General features: G+C 38.3%; 1 protein-coding gene across 1 annotated transcript in view; it reads right to left on the bottom strand.

Moving 5' to 3' along the window:
- Nucleotides 1-14,477, bottom strand: part of LOC122759839 (cell adhesion molecule 1-like) — a gene marked incomplete at its 5' end in the record, with an annotated part of 32,051 nt that extends 17,574 nt beyond the window's left edge. Inside the window, 3 exons of the mRNA XM_044014836.1 lie at nt 9,053-9,225; nt 10,288-10,384; nt 14,319-14,477. Coding sequence (XP_043870771.1) covers nt 9,053-9,225; nt 10,288-10,384; nt 14,319-14,477 — 429 coding nt within the window. The remainder of the gene's footprint in view (nt 1-9,052; nt 9,226-10,287; nt 10,385-14,318) is intronic.
- Between the last annotated feature and the right edge of the window lie 6,677 nt (nt 14,478-21,154).

Genomic DNA, 21,154 nt, shown 5'->3' with positions numbered 1-21,154 from the left:
TAGCAGCAGGTCACCTTTTGAGAGCGAACAGCGTCCGTCTCTGTCCGCACGTCTGTCCGTCCCACATCTCGACAGCATCACGCGCTCACCACGAGGCACAATTCACAGACTCCGGGCGCGACGACGGCCGCTCCTCGGCCATTCAGCGGGGCCGCGCTCGACACGCCGCGGCACAATGGGAGCTGATTTGACGTGGATTTACGCCATCCTCGCACCTGTCTGAGCTGTCGCTGAGCGGAAAGGCCGTCCGTCTTTTTGAAATAGGACGAGTGAGCCCGACAGGCGAGCACTGGGAGCAGGAGGCAGCGAGACGGAGGAGAAGTAAAGGTTGAACGGTCTGAACAACATTATTAATACTCCAGAGCAAACGTTCATCAAAGAACTAAACAACTCATTAATGTAAAACTGTTTATCGTAGGAAAAGGTATTTTTTAAGGAGGTGTGCAGTGACTTTAGGGGGGCCACACAGTGTTGCAGTGACGAGATTTGTTGCCTCACAGCAAGACAATCACCAGTTTGAATCCAGTTTCAGATCTGGTAGCGCGAGGGAGGTCATTCCACCAGCATGGAACGACACATGAAAAGAGTTCTGGATTGTCTTGTGTGGGGTGTTGGCACCACCACAGTCCTTTGATGGACCTGAACCCTGACACTTTGAAGAAGACACTGCAGCTGCAGCTAAAACCACAGCAGCTAATTAAGTACAAGCGCTAGTGTTAGTGAGTTAGTGTAAACAACAGTTGATATAGTCGTGTCATTAAAACCAGGTTATGTTGTGCCGTGCCTACTTTTATTAATACATTATTTCGTTTCATTTCATTCATTCAACGAGCGAGAGAGCACAACATCATTAAAAACATCCTCATAAAACGTTATATGAGGCCACTTCCTCATGTTGTCTCTGTGATATTACACTGATGCAACATTTGTTAGTGATAATTACATTGTTAAGAAAACAAAGGTAAGTTAACAACGACCAGAAGTTGGTTCCTGAGTTACTTCCTTATTTGAAAATAATGTCCAAATATAGAAAATTGTGATTTCTTTTTGTAGACAAACATACAGTCACTCGTATATAATGTACCTTAAAGTGATTCTTGAGTAAAAGTACAAGTATGTTAACAGAAAATGACTTTAGAAGTTGAAGTCACTTTTTAATTAAAAGTCAGTTAAGGACATTAACTGTACTTAAGTATCACTTAAATCATTTTCTGATATAAAATGTACTTACAGTTTTAGAAGTAAAAGTATTGATAAAGTGAGGTGTTAGGATTGAGCCATGGCGGCTCAGTGGTACGGTGAGTTGTCTTTCAATTTCTGGCTCTGCTCGTCTGTATCCTGTGTCCTTGAGCAAAGACACTTAACCCCATGTTGCAGCGCGTGAAAGTGAGTGAGTGAGTCGTCTTCAGCGAGACACTTAACGCCATGTAGCAGCGTGTGTGAGTGAGTGAGCGTCTGACTGAGTGAGCGTGTGAGTGAGTGAGCTGTCTTCAGCAAGACACTTAACACCATTTAGCAGCATGTGAGTGTGAGTGAGTGAAAGCGAGTTAGTGAGAGTGAGAATGTGAGTGAGTTGTCTTTTAACTGGAAGGTTGTGGGTTCAATTTCTGTCTTGTCTATATGAGTCCATGAGCAAAGAAACTCAACGCCATGTAGCAGCGTGTGAATGATTTTATTTGGTAGTAACGAGTAACAAAGAGTTAGAGGAAATGTAGTGGAGTAAAAGTATAAGCTGCTGGAAAAATAAATAAAGTAATGTACAGATATGTGAATTTTCTACTTAAGTACAGTAACAAAGTATTTGTACTATGCTACATTACAACACTGCAGGTATTTACAGTCGGTAACAGTGATGCGGTGGTGGATGGTTGAAGATCGAGCGACCACACAAAAAAATAGGTCACAGTTCAAAGGCCCAAATGACTGCGTTGCAGAAACACACACTAATGAAGCCGCCGGCCGCATCCGTGATTACTCTGGGACAACAAACCCTCGTATGGAGCACAACGTGATTTTGTCTGGCATTAAATCCTCCAGAAAAGAGGAGTGGGAGTCGCGGACATAATTATACGCCGTTATGAGCACCTTTTTACCAACCTCCCGTGTCTCATTACAGCGAGCAGGAGTCACGGAGCTTCCAGCGTGAGCTCGCCAGAGGAAACGTGATTAATGGAAACTGGTTAAATATGTGGAGAGTAAGTTACTAATTGAAGGAGTCGGGGGGCTGAAGGCAACAACACTGATTACAAAGATATTTCCAGGTGCATCCTGGACCGGAGAGCATTTCTCTGCTCCCTTCGCTTTTCCATTCATTCAGAACAGCAGTAGATACAAAATCGTGATGGATAACCAGCCAGAGAGCAGCGTGAACGTGTGATTTCTCTGAACCATCGGCCAAAAACACAGAAGCTGTGAAAGTTTTACACCGGAGAGATTTGGATTCATGAGTTCCTGCTGCGTTTGAACCGTTTACGAGACAAAAGTAAAAAAAAAAAAATACCATGAGGTTTTTTTCTTCCTGCTACAAGAACAAATCCACAAGAACATTCAACTTTCAAGAGGCCTGTGTGTGTGTGCGTGTTTTTTAAATTGTTTTTCTGTTTTTAAGTTTCCAGGTGTAGAAATTCAGCCCCAGGTTAGAAGAACAGAGCAGAAAAAAAGTGTTTTTCTGCCCTTTCTTGGCACAAAAATTGGTAAAAAATTGCATGGTTTCAACAAAATGCATCGCTCCCTTAGAGCAGCTGGGGGCCCACACAAGGGTCGCGGGAGGTTTGTTTTTGGTTCCCCAAACAAATTTGCAGAAGTTTTGAAGACTTCTCTAGAAAATGATTCATATACTAATTTAAAAAATTTGAATTATGAGAACCTTCCTCGTCTTCTTTGTCTCCTCGAGTCAAGTCTTTTGGTTTTGGTCGTAACGTTTTAGAGTAACGTGTTACTCGACGAAAAACGAAATACTGTAGTTTATTATATAAACATAAAAAACTCAGAAAGGATATTTTAAAGAATATGTTTTATTTGTTACAATTCTCTCACTTTTTATTTCCATCTTGTCTTCTTTGATTATCATGCTGTAAATGCAGTGTATAGTCTGCATATTGATTAATTAGTGTCTCTTACTTTATAGTTAATTTAGCATTAATCATGTGTTCATCGAGCAGACGACGACAACAGCGTAGAAATCGTCAAACCTGAGCGAGCAGACGAGTGTAAACAATGTCATCAGCATAAAATCTGCTCCATCACAACCGAAGCTTTAGAGCTCATGAATGTTTAAACACAGACAGTGTGACCGTGTGTATGTGTGTGTGTGTGTGAAAAGCAGAGGACAGAGCGAGAGCGATGATGATGATGATGATGATGATGATGATGATGATGATGATGCTTTTATTCTCTAACCAGCAGGATTCCTCACACCTGGCTGCAACTATCAAACTACGCTGTCAGAGCTGTGGGTTCACAAAGTTTCCATACATAAATATCACTAAATAGAAAGAAAAGAAAAAGAAACTACAACCGCATCATTACTTTTACTGCCAGGATGAATTATGAAGTGGAAAACAGTGAATATTCATTTATTTTCTACTGTGTTATCTTCCACACAAGGGTCACTCTCACACTTTTAGAGTCTCCAATAAACTTATTTAACATGTTTTTAGGCTGAGGGAGGAGCAAATGGAACGCTGTGAGGCAGGAAAGATGAGTTGGTGATTCCCAAGTCTAGAGACTTACAAGTTTGTATATGTTATTTTTAGTATATAAAAATAACAGTATATTAGTATATTGATACAATTGTCTTCTGTCTCTACCCCACCTCTCCTCTGTCCCCTATTTTTCCTTTCACCACAACCTGTCTAGGCAGATGCTGCACATCTTTGATTCTGGTTCTGTCAGAGATTTCTTGTTTTTTTCTCTCCACTGTTGCCTCTAGTGTTTGCTCATTGTGTGAACTGTTGTTGTTTTTCTGCTCTACCATGATGTTGTCTATATACAGAGCCTTGAGATAATGTATGTTGTTGCTATACAAATAAAAGCTAACAAATGTAGCTTACATATGTTATTCCTATAAAATATAATATGTGTTTTCATATCATCATATCCTCATGTATTTTATATATATTTTAATTGCAAATATGCGTCTTTAAGTCTTAAGATGTCCATTTATACTCAGAATAGAAGCTCAGTGTCAGTGCAGGCAGTACAGAGTGCAGACCATTGGACATTTCCTCTTTGTTCCTCGTGTGTTGCCTGGCAGACAATAATGTTCTTGAGACTCAGAAAGGAAACAAATTGAAAATCGGGGGTGAAATAATAATAATAAAAAAAACACCCCTCTGAATAGCAGGGAGCGAGCACGCCAAGGAGAAAAGAAAAGAAAAAAACCCAAAACCAAACAACTAAATTCACCAACACTGGCTACACCTGCTGTAAATTTATTTTCCCTCATCCTCGTCTCCACACACCGGGCGGCCACCGGAAAGAAGAAATGAGGGGTTGAGGAGTGAGCACCATGATTTAAACACTTTTCTCCAGCGTTTTCTGATCATGTAAATGTGTAGATTTGTATGATTAGTATTTACTATCATTTGTAGGTAGTTTTGTAAGTATCTGTGTTATTTTGGTTCTCCTTTTATTCCAAGTGTTGAGTTTTAGTAGCTAGATCAATACTCTGGTACAGTACATGGTTCTCAAACTGTGGTACGTGGAGCAAAATCAGAAATAGCGTTCTACTGTTTAGTTGAGGAATTTTGACCGGTGCGCGTAGAAAAAATGAAACTAATAACAAAAAATGAAATGTGGACAGTCCACAAGTGTTCAAAGACATACTGACAAAATGTGCCAAAGGTATGGAAAGTGAAATACTTGACAATCTGTGTTAAACGTTGCCCCAGGAACAGAGAGAGGAAATTCCTCCCATGTTTGCCAAAAGACGACATCACTGACAGCAGCTTCAAGGTAAAAACGCAGAAGACGTCAAAAGAGCGTGACATTAAAAGTCTAATTCTGGGAAGAGATTGTCCCTCTGTTGCCCTTTACTGTTAGACTGCACATCACATTAACATTCCACCCACTTCAACGCGTGCCAACAGCAGCGAAGCCCTTTATCACAGAGAATTAAGCTGAATAATCATATTCACTGGTCTGGTCATAGAGTCCTTTGGCTTTGTCGTTTTTTTTTTGGTTGAATAGTTTTGCTTTCGGAGAGAATAATGTCTGTGTGGGGATGTGATGATACTACTTGTCTGCATTTACAATCCTGGTCTTTCAGGATTAGTAGTTCAACATTGAATCTATTGAATAATGACTCAATAATAATGATAATCATAATCATAATGAGATCAAAAAGCAAAGAAATAATCAAAATAAAAACTTGCAGCACTGGATGGGACCTCACACAACACTACGATTCATGACGTCGCTCAAACAAAAGCTGCTGTTGCTTCCTGTGTCCACTGGGTGTCACTATGGTGCTGCAACTGTGTCACAATGTTGACGTGTCTCTGATCAAACTTGTGTTTGTGCAGTTTTTGGGGAATTTTGGACAATTCATATTTACTGTACGTACAACAAAACTTCCTGTTCCACGGCAAAACTTCACAATTCGCTACGGCAACACTGTTTGACAAAAACTCACAATTGGAGGAACCTGATTGGAGGAACACGTCAAAGTATAAACCAAGTAATTTTCTCTTGCCAGTGAGGGCAAAACATCAAAATTTGACATGTTGCCACGACAACACAATTTAATAACAATCCACAATATAGCATTAACATGGTCTAAAGGCTGTTCTCAACAAATTTTAGGTTTATCTGATAATCCTGGTGGGAGGAGCAAGTCAAAGTATATAACATGTTATTTCCTGTTGCCAGTGAGGGCAAAACATCAAATTTTTGACAAAAGCCTGCAATTTTCACAGCATGACATCATCAAGATATTAAGGCCCTTCTTACTAAATTTTGCCATCATCTGATAATCCTGGTGGGAGGAGCATGTCAAAGTATAAAACATGTAATTTCCTGTTGCCAGTGAGCATGAAAATTTGACATGTTGCCATGGCAACGTCATTTAACCACAACACACAATTTACACAGTGTGATATCGCCAACATCTGAACACTACTTCCCCAAATTTTAGGTTGATCTGATCAACCTGGTGGCAGGATCCCATCCAGATGCTAAGTATAATTTGTTGTTTTCAGTGACGGCAAATCGTCCAAAATTTGACTTGTTGCCACAGAAACCATTGATGAAAATGGTTTTCATCTTAAGGATGTTCTGGCCAAATGTTAGATTTAAGTGACTGACCTGGTGAGAGGAGCACACCACAGTATCAAACATGTAATTTCCTGTCGCTAGTGGGGGAGAAATGTCGACAAAATTTGCCAAAAGCCATTTGACCAAAACCCCACAATTTTCCCAGTGTGGCATCATCAAGGTGCCTCTGTGCCAGTCGGCTTCCCAGACCCTAACGAGAGAAAGCATCCAGAGAGCACAAACCTCTGCCACGGCTGCTCAGCGTCCAACTGTTGTTGGACTGCGGGAGGAAACCGGAGAATCCGGAGAAAACCCACATGCTCCGAACAGAAAGGCCCTCAATCAGACTGGGTCGCGAACGCACGTCTGTTATCATTTATTCTACTATTCTACTCGACTGGTGGATGTGAGGTGGCGTGAATGTGTTAGTTGTTGTTGTAAAAGTAATAATGTTACAAAAAATTACTTGCAAAGCCCTGTCTTACCACAAAAAGTAATATATGTTAATAAAATACATATTATATTACAGTACTATATGTTACTATAACGAGTAGCGTGTAACAGCTGGCCTGGTCACACCCATGGTCACAGTGTGCTTCATGCTAGTGTGAACAGGACGAATGTTCATCGTGTTATCTGTTGTTGTCTGATGGTCTACGTGTGCGTCTGTCACATATTTGATTTCCTGTAACAAAGTGTCTTGTGATTGCGATTGTGTCGCAAACCCAACGTTATCCCACAGAGATAATAAAGTACTACGACTACTTTTTAACAGTAATATAATACGTAATATATAAAAATGTGCACAATGTGTGACAAGTACAAGTTTGTAACAGTAATATATTTCTGTAACACTGTAATTGTAATTTTACATATACACACACACACACATATATACATATATATGTGTACACATACATATATTACCGTGTGAAGTGCTAGATGTTATAAGTAACATTACTTTAACGCTTAACATGTACAGTTTCGCAACAGTTTCTGTTTTGTAACAGTATAAAAGTTGTTGTTTTTGCGATTACTGCAATTCTGCCAAGATTCATATAAATACAGTCAGTCTATCACACAGGAACCTATTGATTTAATGCATTTCAGCGATAAAGCATTATTTTTGAAAAAGTTATGTAGTATTGCTTTTGTAACAGTAATATATCACTGTAATGAGTAATGTCCAACGCATTACTTTTGTAATTACAGCAATATACTACTGCAACGTATGACAAGTAACGCATTGTTTTTGTACAAGTAATGTATTATTACCTTTGTAGTCCCCAGTGTACGATTCAAACTCTTCATCATCATGGGTTCACAGTGTGCTGGCATTTCATATACTCGGCATATAAATTCAGAGAGGCTGTGGATTTGTCATGTGCAGTCACCGTCTGTGATTAAACTTCCCGTTGCCCTCTCAATAATGGCTGACATTCATACATGTCTGTATCTGTGTGAATCTGTTTATTGTGCGTAAATCCTTGTGGGTGCAACACGATCCTGCGACTGCCGGCAGTGGAGTCTGTAAATCTTTTATGTGTCTGCATAAGACTGATGGTGACATTTAACCTTTTCCTCTGCGTTCGGACAAATCTGATTTTTACAACTTTCATAAAAGCAGAAATATTGTGTTTTGTTCACGTCGAAATGTGCAGAAAATGCAGTACGTATTACTGTTAGGAGCAAATCAAAGTATTTCCAGAGGTTTACTTCACTACAGTTTCTTAGATTTTCGTTTATTCTTCCACATTTTAATGACATCACAAAGGTTTTGGGGAAACATATACTCACAAATATTAGTTTATCAATATATCTGTATGTTTTACATGAAAAGAGCAATTCAACTTTTGTGATTTTAGTCCCATGTGGATGTATCATGTCAGTATAAATTGCTGCACGATGTCAGTTTCAGATCACAGTGACTTTCACCTGGGGTAAAAAAGGTCCGATAATATTAATATCAGATGCAGGACCACAACATTTCAGGGTGGAGATTCCAGGGATTTAGGATCTCACGGAAAATTTGCGCGATTTGAGAATATAAGCAGACTGCCGGCGTTGTCAGTTATTAGCTGTTGTGTGCGCGATGAAGTCACGACTGAGAAGACGGAATAAACTTGTACAAGTTGATTCCATCAGAACACACCCACGATTGCCAGAAGGACCGGATCGGGAACCCAAATATGGCCAATTATCCTCGAGTGTGGGGGCGAGGCTTAAATAGATCTACCACTCTCACTGGTGGTCGATTTACTAAGAATTCTTTTAAGAGCAGTGAAAAAACCCAGGTCTCATTAGACCAGGGGTGTCAAACTCATTTTGTTCAGGGGCCACATACAACACAATTTGATCTCAAGGGGGCCGGACCAGTAAAAATAGGAAAATAATAGCATAATAACCTATGAACAACAAGAACCCCTTTGTTTTTTCTCCTTTGTTTTACATTTAATGAAGGATAATTTTACAAAACATGACATTTCTTGAGAAATATAAGTGCAATTTCAACAATATCGTGCCTAAATTTACTATTTACACATCACACAGGATCTTTAAAGGCACAAACATTTAGTCACAGGTATCTGGAGCATTTGACATTACGTTTAGATTAGTGTGAAATTTTAACAAATTCATCCCGTGGGCCGGATTGGACCCTCTAGCGGGCTGGTTCTGGCCCCCGGGCCGTATGTTTGACACCCCTGCATTAGACCATAGATGCTGACATGAGGAAAAGGTTCAAAGAAACACTGGAGGAAAGGTTGAAGGTCAGGTGCAGGTGGAGTAGGATACCTACCGTACACATAGAGGATGTAGTCGTCGTAGGCCTCGCCCACCGTGTTGAACGCGACGCAGCGATACGTGCCGTTGTAGGACTTGTTGAGGTTCTCGATGTAGAGATCAGAGCCGGTGACCACGGCGTGAGGCGGCACGTCCTCGTCCACCCTGAGCCAGTTTATCTGATGAGGACTGGACATACACACACACACGCATCACTCAGGTGTGAGACAAGTCAGACAACGGACATTGGCAGGTTCCTGTTTAATGACGTCTCTCACACAACAGCCAAATCAAGCGATATATCAACACAAGCTGTATGAACTCAAGTTGCGATTTTTGTTACATCCTCCAAATAACTTCTGTTATCATCGGCGTAAGTTTGACTGTCTGTTAGCAACTTTCTGTCCACAGTTTTTTACAGAACAATCTGAATCTTTTGGGATGGGTAGCTGATCACCTGAAATCATCTCTTACATAAGGCAAAACTGTAGACTACGTATTACGGGATTGGCAATACAATTGGCAATACATAATCTACTGTTTTTTTCCAATGGTAGCCGATCACCTGAGTATGTTCCCAGAACAAGAATCTGCCCACTGACGATGTCACAATAAACACATTTTCAAGAAATCTCTATTTCTAAAACTGTAAAAAATATCTGTCAAAACTCAATAAATTTGAACAAAATCACATATTACGGATTTTGGGGTACTTTAAATGTAACATGGTTCAGTCCCATTGAACAAGTTCAGATGTGTTTATCTCAGCCACAGATTAACAAATCAGTTTATCTCCAGATTTACCTCCATCGTGGAGATTATGTTATCATCAGCATAAATGTGTTCTCCTTTTACCAACTTCCCATCTAGACTTTTTGACGCATCTATCAGATTTTTTTGTCATGGGTAGGAGATCACCTGAGTATGTTCCCATTAAATTTTGGTAAGAATCTACCCACAAAATTATCAATTTTTCAAGAAGTAGACATCTCATAATGGGCAAAACTGTATTACGGATTTGGTGGCAATTTCAATTTAACATGTTCACATGTGTATATCTATATACATACATATATATATATATATATATATATATATATATATATATATATATATATATATATATATATAAGTGTTTAAGTCTTAGCGAAGGTCTTGTAATTTGTTGTAATTGTAATTATCACACAACATTTTCTGTGTTCTTTAATGTGTTCATTTTAAAGTTCTTTAATCTGCGGGGTTTATACTCACTGTGGTTTTCCTTCAGCGATGCACGTCAAATCTAAATTGTCCCCTTCTCTGGTTAAACCTTCAGGATACGTCACCACGATCTTCACCTCTGGTTTATCTGAAAATAATTATGAACCAGAAAATGTGAGTAGCAAAGAAAATAGGACATCATTATTAAGAGACACAAACACAGAAAACCAGAGAAAAACATAAACTTACAAGTAAAACTAATCAAATAAATCCCCCTGAAAACACAAAGAAATTGACAGAGAAATTACAGTTTTAAAATCATCCTTGCCTTCATTTAAAAAAACAAACAAATTCCAAAGCAGGGACATGGGAGTGTGACACTGACGGGCGCAATACACACTCATTATAAAATCTGAAAACATCAAAAAAAAAGTCCAAAACTTAAACTGCGATTGTGTAAAAAACGTAATCAACATTTTGATTTAGGTGAGAAACGTCTCAAGTCATATGAACCTGTTTAAAGTCTCAACCACATCTCAACGCCAAACTATGACGACACTGTGAGGCTCCAAAATGGGCTGGGTTGTGGTCATTTTTTAGACCGTTTGTGGAAATTGTTCGCAATTTGTCGCCATGGTTACTCAAAACACTTAGCAAACCAATCCCGATCCACCCGTTTTGATATAGGATGTGTGGGGTTTTTCCTCAAAACTGTGGGATGAGTTACTGTACGCGGCAAACTTTTGGTGGAAGAGGAAAAATAATAATAAGAAACGCGGAGGAATAGCAATAGATGCTTCTATTAATTAGCTCTATTATTAAAGTTGAACAGTTGAGTGTTGAAATGATGACGCCGCGTGTTCAGACTCCCCCCTCCTTCCCCCCCTCCCGCTCTTATCAATGGCAGCCAAAGATTAACCCAAATGTCACCCGATTCCAGTCAAGCTTTCTCTTTTTCCTGGAAAAGGTCACACAAAACAGTCGTCTACCTGCGAAAAAAGAAAGAATTAATATTCTACACAGACGACAACAGGGAACCATAACCTTTCTTTGATGTTTAATAGTGTAAGAGAGACTGTGTTCGCGCTCGACAATCAATGCCATGTTTTAACAGAGAGAGAGAAATCCTAAATATTTGACATTTGACACCAGAGAGAGAAAGAGAAGAGAAAAGTTTTCTCTTCTCTCTCTTCTCCTCTGGTGACTGATGGGATTAGAATGACAGGACGTTATTGATCCATTGATATCAGTGGAAAAGAAGGTAAAAAAAAAAAAGAAGATACACTGAGCAGCTGCTAGGATTCTCTCTTCACCCACTGACGACTGTAAACCTGCGGTTCGATGCAGTTTTATTCATGATTGGTGTTTTTGTGTCTCTTTGTAATTATTTCATGTCTCATGGTGGTGATTTTAATGTCTCTAAGGTCTTTTTTGCTCATCGCCATGGTTGAAATGTCCTTGTCTGATAATATTTAACAGGTTCGCGGACATTCTGTGTATCTTTATGGTCAATTGCTTATATTTGATGGCCATTTGTCTCTGTCTCTTTTTGATCATTTTTGTAAGTTGTAATGTCCTTTGACTGATCATTTTTGACGTCTTCATGTTCAATTTCTTCTATCCGGTGGTCATTTTTTGTGTTTTTTTCATCTTTTTGTGTCTCTTTTTGGTCATTTTTGGGGTTGAAATATCCTTGACTGATGATAGTGAACATGTACGTGCTCATTCTGTGTATCTTAATGGTCATTTTCGTGTCTCATTCGTCTCTTTTTTGCTCATCTTTCTGGTCGATACGTCCTTGACTGATGATATTTGACATCTCCTTGTATCTTTATGGTCAATTTGATGGTCATTTGTGTGTCTTTTTCATCTTTTTGTGCCTCTATTTGGTATTTTTTGTGATTGAAATGCCCTTGTCTGCTGATATTTTACATATCCATGGTCATTCTGTGTATCTTTATGGTCAGTTGCTATAATTTGATAGTCTCATTCGTCTCTGTCTGTCTCTTTAAGGTCTTTTTTGCTCATCTTTCAGTTGTAATGTCCTCGTCTGATGATATTTAACATCTCCATGCATCTTTATGGTAATTTTCTTTTACTTGATGGTCATTTTCGAGTCTCATTCTTCTCTTTCTGTCTCTTCTTTGCTCATCTTTGTGGTCGATATGTCCTTGCCTGATGATATTTGACGTCTCTTTGTATCTTTAAGGTTATTTACTTTTATTTGATGGTCATTTTCATGTCTCATTCGTCTCTTTTCTGCTCATCTTTGTGGTCGATATGTCCCTGCCTGATGATATTTGACATCTCGTTGCATCTTTATGTAATTTTGTTTTACTTGACAGTTGTTTTTTGTGTCTTATTCATCATTTTATGCCTCTTTTGCTCTTCTTTGTGGTTGTAATGTCCTTGTCTGCTGATGTTTGACATCTCCGTGGTCATTCTGTGCATCTTTGTGGTCAATTCATTATATTTGGTGACCATTTTTTTTGTTGTTGTCCGTCCTTCAGCTTTCTGTGTCTTTCTATTGTGCTCAGCTTTGTGGATGTTTTGTGTCTTTCTTTTTGTTTCACAGTTCTGTGTGTTTTACATTTGCAGCTGCTTTTATTTGTGTCTTTCACTTGTCAGTAAACGTGTTTGTATTTTGTGTCTCATTGCAAGTTGTTTCAAGTCTCTTTGTGGACATTTTCCATTTGTCAATGGTCATTTTGTGTCTGTCGTTTGTCTTTCTGTGTCTTTTTTGGACACTTTGTAGTTGTAACATCCTTGTTTCTTGATTGTTTGACAGCTCTGTGGTCATTCTGTGTATCTTTATGATCACCTTATTTTGTGATGACCATATTTGTGTCTTCTTCATCTTTTTGTGTCTTTTTCATACCTTATTATAAGACTAATTTTGTCTTACAGATTACCTGGCTCTATTCACTTTTGTTTTCTGGTTATTCTCTACAATTAGGATCCTATTATATATGACTATTGTAATGGATTATTATTAAGGCCCGAGCACAGATTCCTTCAGATTATTATTATTCCGTGTCTTTCTGTTCATTTTTGAGGGGTTAACATGCATAAAAACTCTGGAAACTTGGCACGGAGGCCAGTTGTGGCGAAAACACGATATTGTCATAGTGCTCAGACCCGTGCGTCGCAGTAGGGCTCTGTAGTGCCCCCCTAATGTGAAACGTGGATGGAGCAAGCCAAAATGAAGTTGCACTGAATTTCACAAAAACTTGGTGAGAACTTGTAAGAGCAGGAGAAAATAATCTCTGTTGGTTTTAACACAGATGAGGTCGGTTCATTCCAGTTCAGTGATTCATTCCTTCTGTGGTGGAAGAAGGCATGTGTGGTTAAGGTCAAAGGTTAAAGAATTAGCACGTGTTTGAAGAGATCTTTGGGAAACTGCTGATGTAAAAAGTTTTTCCTAATAAGATGAAAGTAGAAATTAAATTTTGACCTTATATAAACCTTCCTTCCTTCCTTCATTCCTTCACTCACTGCACTTGCAAAATTAGTTCATTTGTCGAGAACTTTTTTTGTTCTTCTGTTTTTATGGTCCATAAAATCAAGATTAAAACTTGTCTGTTTAGCAGAGATAAAGCGGTGCCTGTTTCAATCACATTTTTATTGACATCTCTGGCATTTCTTACGTCAAAGTTGGCGCTGCACACACTGCTGATCTTAGTGAGTCACGTGACAAGTTTGAAGTCTGTGAAGCAAGCTGTTGGACAGTTCAGCGACTAAAAGTCAGACGTCCTTTTATTGCGTTTATTTATGCAATGACCTTTTTTTAAATTTAATTTTCTTATTTGCTTCTGTTTTGCTTGCTTTGCACTGGTTTAAAAATATTTTCATTTGAATTTTTAGACTGTTCCATACCAATAAAAGTGTCTCGTGGTCGCCTTATTGGTTTTCATAAGGTTGACAGTTGGCTGATCATTGAAAACCTCTAAATGTTCAAAAACGTCTGTTTTTCACCTACAATATCGTCAGATGTCTCAGCCTCACAAATATGCAGTAAATCGACCAGGTTCTGCAGTTGTTTGTGAAGCTTTCTCCGTTAACCACAGATTAAAGTTACTCACACATCACTTCCAGGTGTCTCTGAGCCAGCAGGTCCTTCACAGCTGGATGGTCGATGACGCAGTCCACCGGTGCACCGTCGTCCTCTTTGCTGACGGAAAACCGGACTCGACTGGTGACGATGAATGTCCTGTCGTACGTCTCCTCCACCGTCGTCTCACCTGTGGACATCAACGTGAAAAATGTGAAAGTGTTTTTTTAAACCAAATTCTGTTTTGTTTTTTTTAAATGTTATTTAAAAGTTATTGTTGCACTTGTTTTAGTGTGAATTAATGTTTTATTTATTCATTTTTTTCAACATTTACTTAGTTCTTTTTGAGTTTTGTTTTGTGGTACTTTGATGTTTTTATTTTTTAGTATTACATTACATTACATGTCATTTAGCAGACACTTTTATCCAAAGCGACTTACAATTTCAGTTCCTCTCATATGTGTGGCTGAACTGGCAATAAAATTGACTTTGAACTCAATATTTTCAAGATTTGGAAAACAGCCCGACTTCTGTGATTACAGGCAGAATTCTAGCTTTTTAATTGCTAAAACCTTTGTTTACAAAGAAATTAATATCAATAAAAAAATTCTTAAATTCTTAAAAAAAATCTATGTTTTTTTAAGAATCAAACGACACTTTATGTATTGAGCAAAACAAAATGAACTACAAAATGAAAAATACAAAAATATGGATTTATTCATTCAAAAATATTGTATTCTATTTGTCGTAAATACGCTTTTTGTTTGCAATGATTGGAATTTTGTTTGCTCCAACTCCTCCTCATTCTGACCATTGGGTGGGGCTTAGGAAGCTTGTTTTGCTCAATTTATAAAGTGTTGCTTGCTACGTGAAAAATATTGACATAAATGTAATTCCACACACGTGGCTCTAATCCTCTGCCCTGGTATAAAACGTTTGGCTCAAAAACAAATCAGAAATCCAGCAAATAGTCAGCACTATTTTGAGCCACTGAGTCGTCAAAGCCGAGCACTTACAGATGACATTTAACTGACCACTTGCTGACGCTGGTGTCCAGACAGGGGACAAAGGACAGAGGACAGGGGACAAATGACAAAGGACAGGGTACAGATAACAGGTTTCCCTGAGTGTCCAGCTCATTTACTGTAAAGCCTGATAATGAACGTCGGTGCAGTTGCGTCGTTGGGAGTCGAACCCTGCAGTCTAATCCAGTGCCCGCCGCGCCCCCGGGGCGGTCATAACAGGGCATTCATTCAGAGAGCATTACAAAGCCACAGGGGCGTCGCATTAGCAGCGCTGCTGCATGCGCTGGTTTACTCGCAACTTAATGAAGTGAGGAAATAATTAGAGCCACGGCTCTGACCTGCAGACCTCACTTCTGCAGCTCGTCTGTCGCAGGGGAGCGACGCTGTTGTTCCACAGCTGATCATCACCACTTCACACCTATGTAGCCTCTTAATGGATATTAACACACGCCCACACACTCACCCACTCATCCAGGATATGCCTACATGAAATCAGGGAATGGTCAACACAGAGAGGAGAGGAGAGGAGCGACAAGGCAAGAAAAGAAGAGAAAAGACGAGAAATGAAGAGAAGAGGAAAGACAAGAGAAAAGAGACTGAAGTTCATTGACTGTAGAAATAATAAAAGATGATGAAACAGAGATTATAATTTTACAGAAATCCTTCTTTTCTGTTTTCAGAAACATCATAAAAAGTTTAAGCAACATTTGTTAAAGTTCATTTTTTATTTGTTTTTTTTTAATTACTTTAAATAATTACTAATCATTACTTTATATTTTTATTAAAATTACTGTCACCACAATAAATAATGTCACCACAGAGCAGGTATGAAACATGAACTGGAGAAACAGAACATTAGTGAAAATAGAGGAAAACTATAAGAAAAGTGGCAAAAAATCTGAGACAATAAAATAAAAAATCTGCTCTGATTTGTAGAAAAAAAACACTTATAATAAACAATAACAACAGCAGGAATAAAAAGGTGTGAAACATGAAGAAAAATTTATTTGTTTTTCACTGCCAGATGGTAAACAATAAAAAGACTTAAATAACAAAATGTGTTTATTCAATCCAAACTTAGTAAGTTGTCGTCATATAACTTAAGCTAAATTAAGGTTTGACTAAACTTTAATTCATTAACTTTTTTAAACGTTTTCATTTTTAAGTGCAAAATTAATATGAGCAGATTACGAGAGATTTTTTTTCCAGGTCAGCTTTTACGTGTTTTTTTTTTTTTTTTTTTTTTTTTTTTTACGGTTTTACGAGAGATCTTTTTAGTGTCTGTTCTCACCAGAGATTTTTTGTTTTTACGAGAGATTTCTTTTTCCAGGTCTGTTTTTTACGAGACTTTTTTTTCTGGGTCTGTTTTTACAAGACTTTTTTTCTGGGTCTATTTTTACGAGATATTTCTTTTTCCAGGTCTGTTTTTACAAGATTTTTTGGTTGTTTTTTTTTTCGCAAGATTTTTTTTCGGGGGTCTTTATTTTTAATAAAATGTTTGCGAGCATTTTTAAACATAATTTTAGATGACTCCAATATTTTGTAACTTTCTCCCTCCCATACTGAAGAGTTGCTTTTTACCAAAAAGTTAGAATTTTCTTTTACACTTGACATGCCCCCTACTGGCCAGATAAGTGGCCCAATTGTCATTTGAGTTTGGGTCCCTGGGTTTAAATTCAAAACTATGCTTCAGTATCAAAGACATGCTATGTCCTCTCAGGTCCCATGATGCTCTGCTTCTCATTTGGCTCATGCAGCGTGAGAAAACACAATTTAAAAGTCAAGAAAATGGCCTTAAAAAACCTTCTGACAGAGTTAATTTAAATAAATATGTCAGACAGTAAACGTTGTAAAAGTTCAGTGTCACGGTTTGATGATCAAACTCAAACAGAGACAGAGTCGTTCGCGTCGCATGGACCAATCAACGCTTGTCAATTATCATCGTCACTTAAAAAAAACAGATGAGGGTAAAGAAGCGCGGCTCGGGTAGAGTCAGGCCTGCGATGTGATGAGTGAGTGAGTGAGCGAGCGCCGCTGCAGCAGAGATGTCAAATCAAACGCTCCCATGAGCATCAACCCGCCGATCAATCCCGACGCAGCCAAGCGTGGCGGCGTCTCAGGGTGACATTTTCTTTCTGTCGCTCTCTTCAGCGGCTCCACTGAGCCGCTGCTACTCAGCCAAAAAAATTAATAAATAAATAAATAAAATAAAATCCATCAATAACGCAGGCTATAATTAAGATAATACAAATGTGTGCAGGGTGATCCTGGTGCCAGTGGGAAAGTGGATTTTAATTATGAGTTTCAACTTTGAATCATCTTTTTCTGACATTTTTGAAGCAATGTGAGCGAGCGATGAATCAGTTCCGTAATGTGAGCCCAGAGGGGGATATTTCACAACCTGGCAACCAGAGGTGGAAAGTAATAAATTACATTTACTCACTGTTACTGTAACTGAGTACACAAAATGATGAGGACAGGTGAGTGAATGATGAGGACAGGTGAGTGAATGATGAGAACAGGTGAGTGAATGATGAGGACAGGTAGAAAGTGAATTGATGAGGGATGAGGTGAGGAATGAGGAGGACAGGTGAGTGAATGAGGAGGACAGGTGAGTGAATGATGAGGACAGGTGAATGAATGATGAGGACAGGTGAGTGAATGATGAGGACAGGTGAGTAAATAATGAGGACAGTTGAGTGAACGATGAGGATAGGTGAGTGAATGAATGAATGATGGAGACAGGTGATTGAATAATGAGACAGGTGAATGATGTGGACAAGTGAATGAATTAACAATTCTATCGTTAAATTAAGTTAAATTTAACATTTTTCAAGAGAAATTTACTACGACACCAATTCACAAGTTGATTTATGTGCTCAGTATTTCGTGTGATAAGCTCCAGATAATAAATACAGTTTTGCTTGCCATGTTTTATAGTTTCTCTCTGTTTCCGTGGTGATTTCCTGGTATCGGCGCTGTCATGGCGATGAGACTGTGACAGTGTCGTTGACAAGAGGCTGTTTTTAAAGAGCCTTGTTGGGGCTAACCAATTGGACCCGGGGGGTGTAATTGCTTATTTTTGTCCAAAGATGGGTGTAAATACTGAGGATTTACTGTTTTTTTTCCACGTTAAGTGTATATAAAAATATCTCTCAGTGAAAAGTGATTATTGCTGTCATGAATTTTAAATTTCACATGTAACATTTAGTAAGCTTTTTTCCACAACACACTCATGTGTTGTGCCCCACATTAATGTTGCTCTTCCACTGAGGTTGATGTGATGATGTAGTGGTAAACATTTTTCAGATGTTTTAAAGGAACAATCTTGACACTGAGGTTAGATTGAACGCAACATGCAAATTCTGTATTACAAGAGGTTCAGTTGTTTAAAACAGCGGTCTGTGCTATAGAATATAACGAGCACAGTAACAACACTATAACTCTTGAATCTCAGAAATGTCAACATCAAACATTTTAACCACGGAAATCTCAGCCCACTCAACGCCACAATAGATTAGAATTTAAAAACGTAGCTCATCCAGATACTTTTTGTTTTGTTAAAAATGTCGAAAACATTTCATTTTATTTATACAAGGTCTGGAAGAAGGTTGTCTTTGTTGGAATTCTGAATACCTAAGAGTCCTGTCCTTGTTATTTTGAAGGCGTAGCAATCCATCTGCAGACAGATCAAACTTTCTCAGCGAGCCTCAAAGAAATTAATCCATGTCTTTTGGTGCCACAACAGGTGTTAGGTGATGCAATTTCTCTCTCCACCTGAAAGGTCAATCCGTGATTCTGCACATACTCTACACATCTATCTGGCTGTGTGTGCCACAATTCTATTTAAGTATAAATTCAGCACATGCTGGGGAGTGTCAGGAGTGTTAGATCCCTCCAAATACATAAGTGGAAAAAGAAAGAATTACTGATCCAAAATTCTCCAGATAAAAATGCTACATTTGGACTCTACAGTATATTGTTATTATTACTTTATATATATAATATACATATATATACTGTACATATACATGTATGTGTGTATATATACACAGATATAATTTTTTTTTTAAATGATCATCTATAATACTGATAATTCATTAACATGAGTGTTAAGAGTTCTTATTGCTGAACATCAACTGTATTCTTCCACACACTCCTAAGATACAACCAGACAATTGACATTGACATTGAAGACAATGACTCATGTAATGAATCCTCTTTGACATGAATTCATACGTATTCACACGCACAGCTTATCTTTAGGGCACAGTGAGCGGTCTGCTGGCATTGTCAATCTCAAAGGGGGAAAAGATAAACTTGGCAGACTAATCCTCAGTCATTTCCTTGGATGTGTGGAGATTCACATCTTGAAGAAAAAAAAGCTGCTTTTTCAGCTCAAAAAAAGCAAAGAACAATGTTTTTGTTTAAACGTGATAGCAATTTCAAGTTCAGCCAATATTAGTACAAATATCCTTCTCGCAGACACACACGCGGAACCGCGACCTCGTAGCTGGAGTGGAAATTAAAATAAATAATGCATTATGTGCAGTGTTTTTTCTTCTTCTTTCTTTTATCCTGTAAATGAACTGAATCTGCCTGAAACCACCGTTTATTGAAATCATAAAACAGTTTCCGCAGCAAATATCTACTCTTATTGTCACCCTTTAAATTTACAGCGTGATAATCAGATAAATGGTTACAAAGAGGATTTGTATGTAAAAGATGTCATCAAAAATGCAGCCATATAAGACTTACATAAAACAGTAGCTTTGACAGTTACTAACTAAATCATTAAACATTGTCATTAAGTCCCTCAACCACCCTCATTTAAAACAAGGATAGAGGGATTTCTGCCACAGAGGACTGACAACTTAACATATTAATTTTGACAGTCCATAAGATAAAATGTACGATTTTGTACTATAATCATTTCCCATGAGGTAGCCACTCCCCTCATCTCTTATCAGTCAGTAACATTTTAATTATTTAAGAGGTGTTTGCATTGTACAGATGACATTCTTTTAGAGCCGAACATAACCTCCAGGAAAGTCTGGGGGGCAACAAGGGATGAACGATTAATTGCTCAACAACCAACTGCAATATGATAAAGTGTAATATCGAAACTGAAAGAAAGTGGAATATTCACAAAGACAAATAAAATTATGATGAAATTCTGCAGTGCTGTTGGGATTCACTGGCCCAAACTCTTGCTTTTCAATAGTGAAGATGCAAAAATGATCAGTCATAGCAATTATTAATCTCATTGCAATCACAACACCTGTGTTTGTTTTGACCATATAGTGCAGCTCTAGTCTCACCGTGGAAACTGACACAGGACTGATTGTGTACAGGGTTATTTAAAAACAGGCGCTGCATTTTTCATTATTACGGAGCCAAAGTGGAAAAAAGGAAAATACATTTTCCACTGGCTTCCACACGACAGTTCATTGGGACATGTTTTGAAACGATGTCGCCATGCAGATGAACACAGACCGATTTCCCTCCTTCTCTTTCAGCATCAACACCATGAAACCAAACTGCTGACTTGATTCAAGAATAAAAAACATAATTTAAAATGCTGCCATTAAAAGTAAACAAACAGATAATGCTCACTGTCAAAACAAGAAGCATCTAATCTCTGGATATGTATATGTAAATCCCTACGCCCACAGTGTCTCTTCAGGTGACTGCATGGAGGCAGAAGGGAGGATTGAAATGTGCAATAACTTCACAAATCGATTTGTTTGGTGGAAGAGACTTATTCACTGGAGGCTGCCAGTCTAATGATTTACAATTTCCAGGATGAATTTTTCTATTCTTGCCAACAAACGATGCTGCT

The sequence above is a fragment of the Solea senegalensis genome, unplaced genomic scaffold, assembly GCF_019176455.1.
Source record: "Solea senegalensis isolate Sse05_10M unplaced genomic scaffold, IFAPA_SoseM_1 scf7180000012466, whole genome shotgun sequence".
NCBI lineage: Eukaryota > Metazoa > Chordata > Actinopteri > Pleuronectiformes > Soleidae > Solea > Solea senegalensis.
Note: the sequence above shows the minus strand (reverse complement) of the source record. Positions and strands in the feature narration are given on the sequence as shown.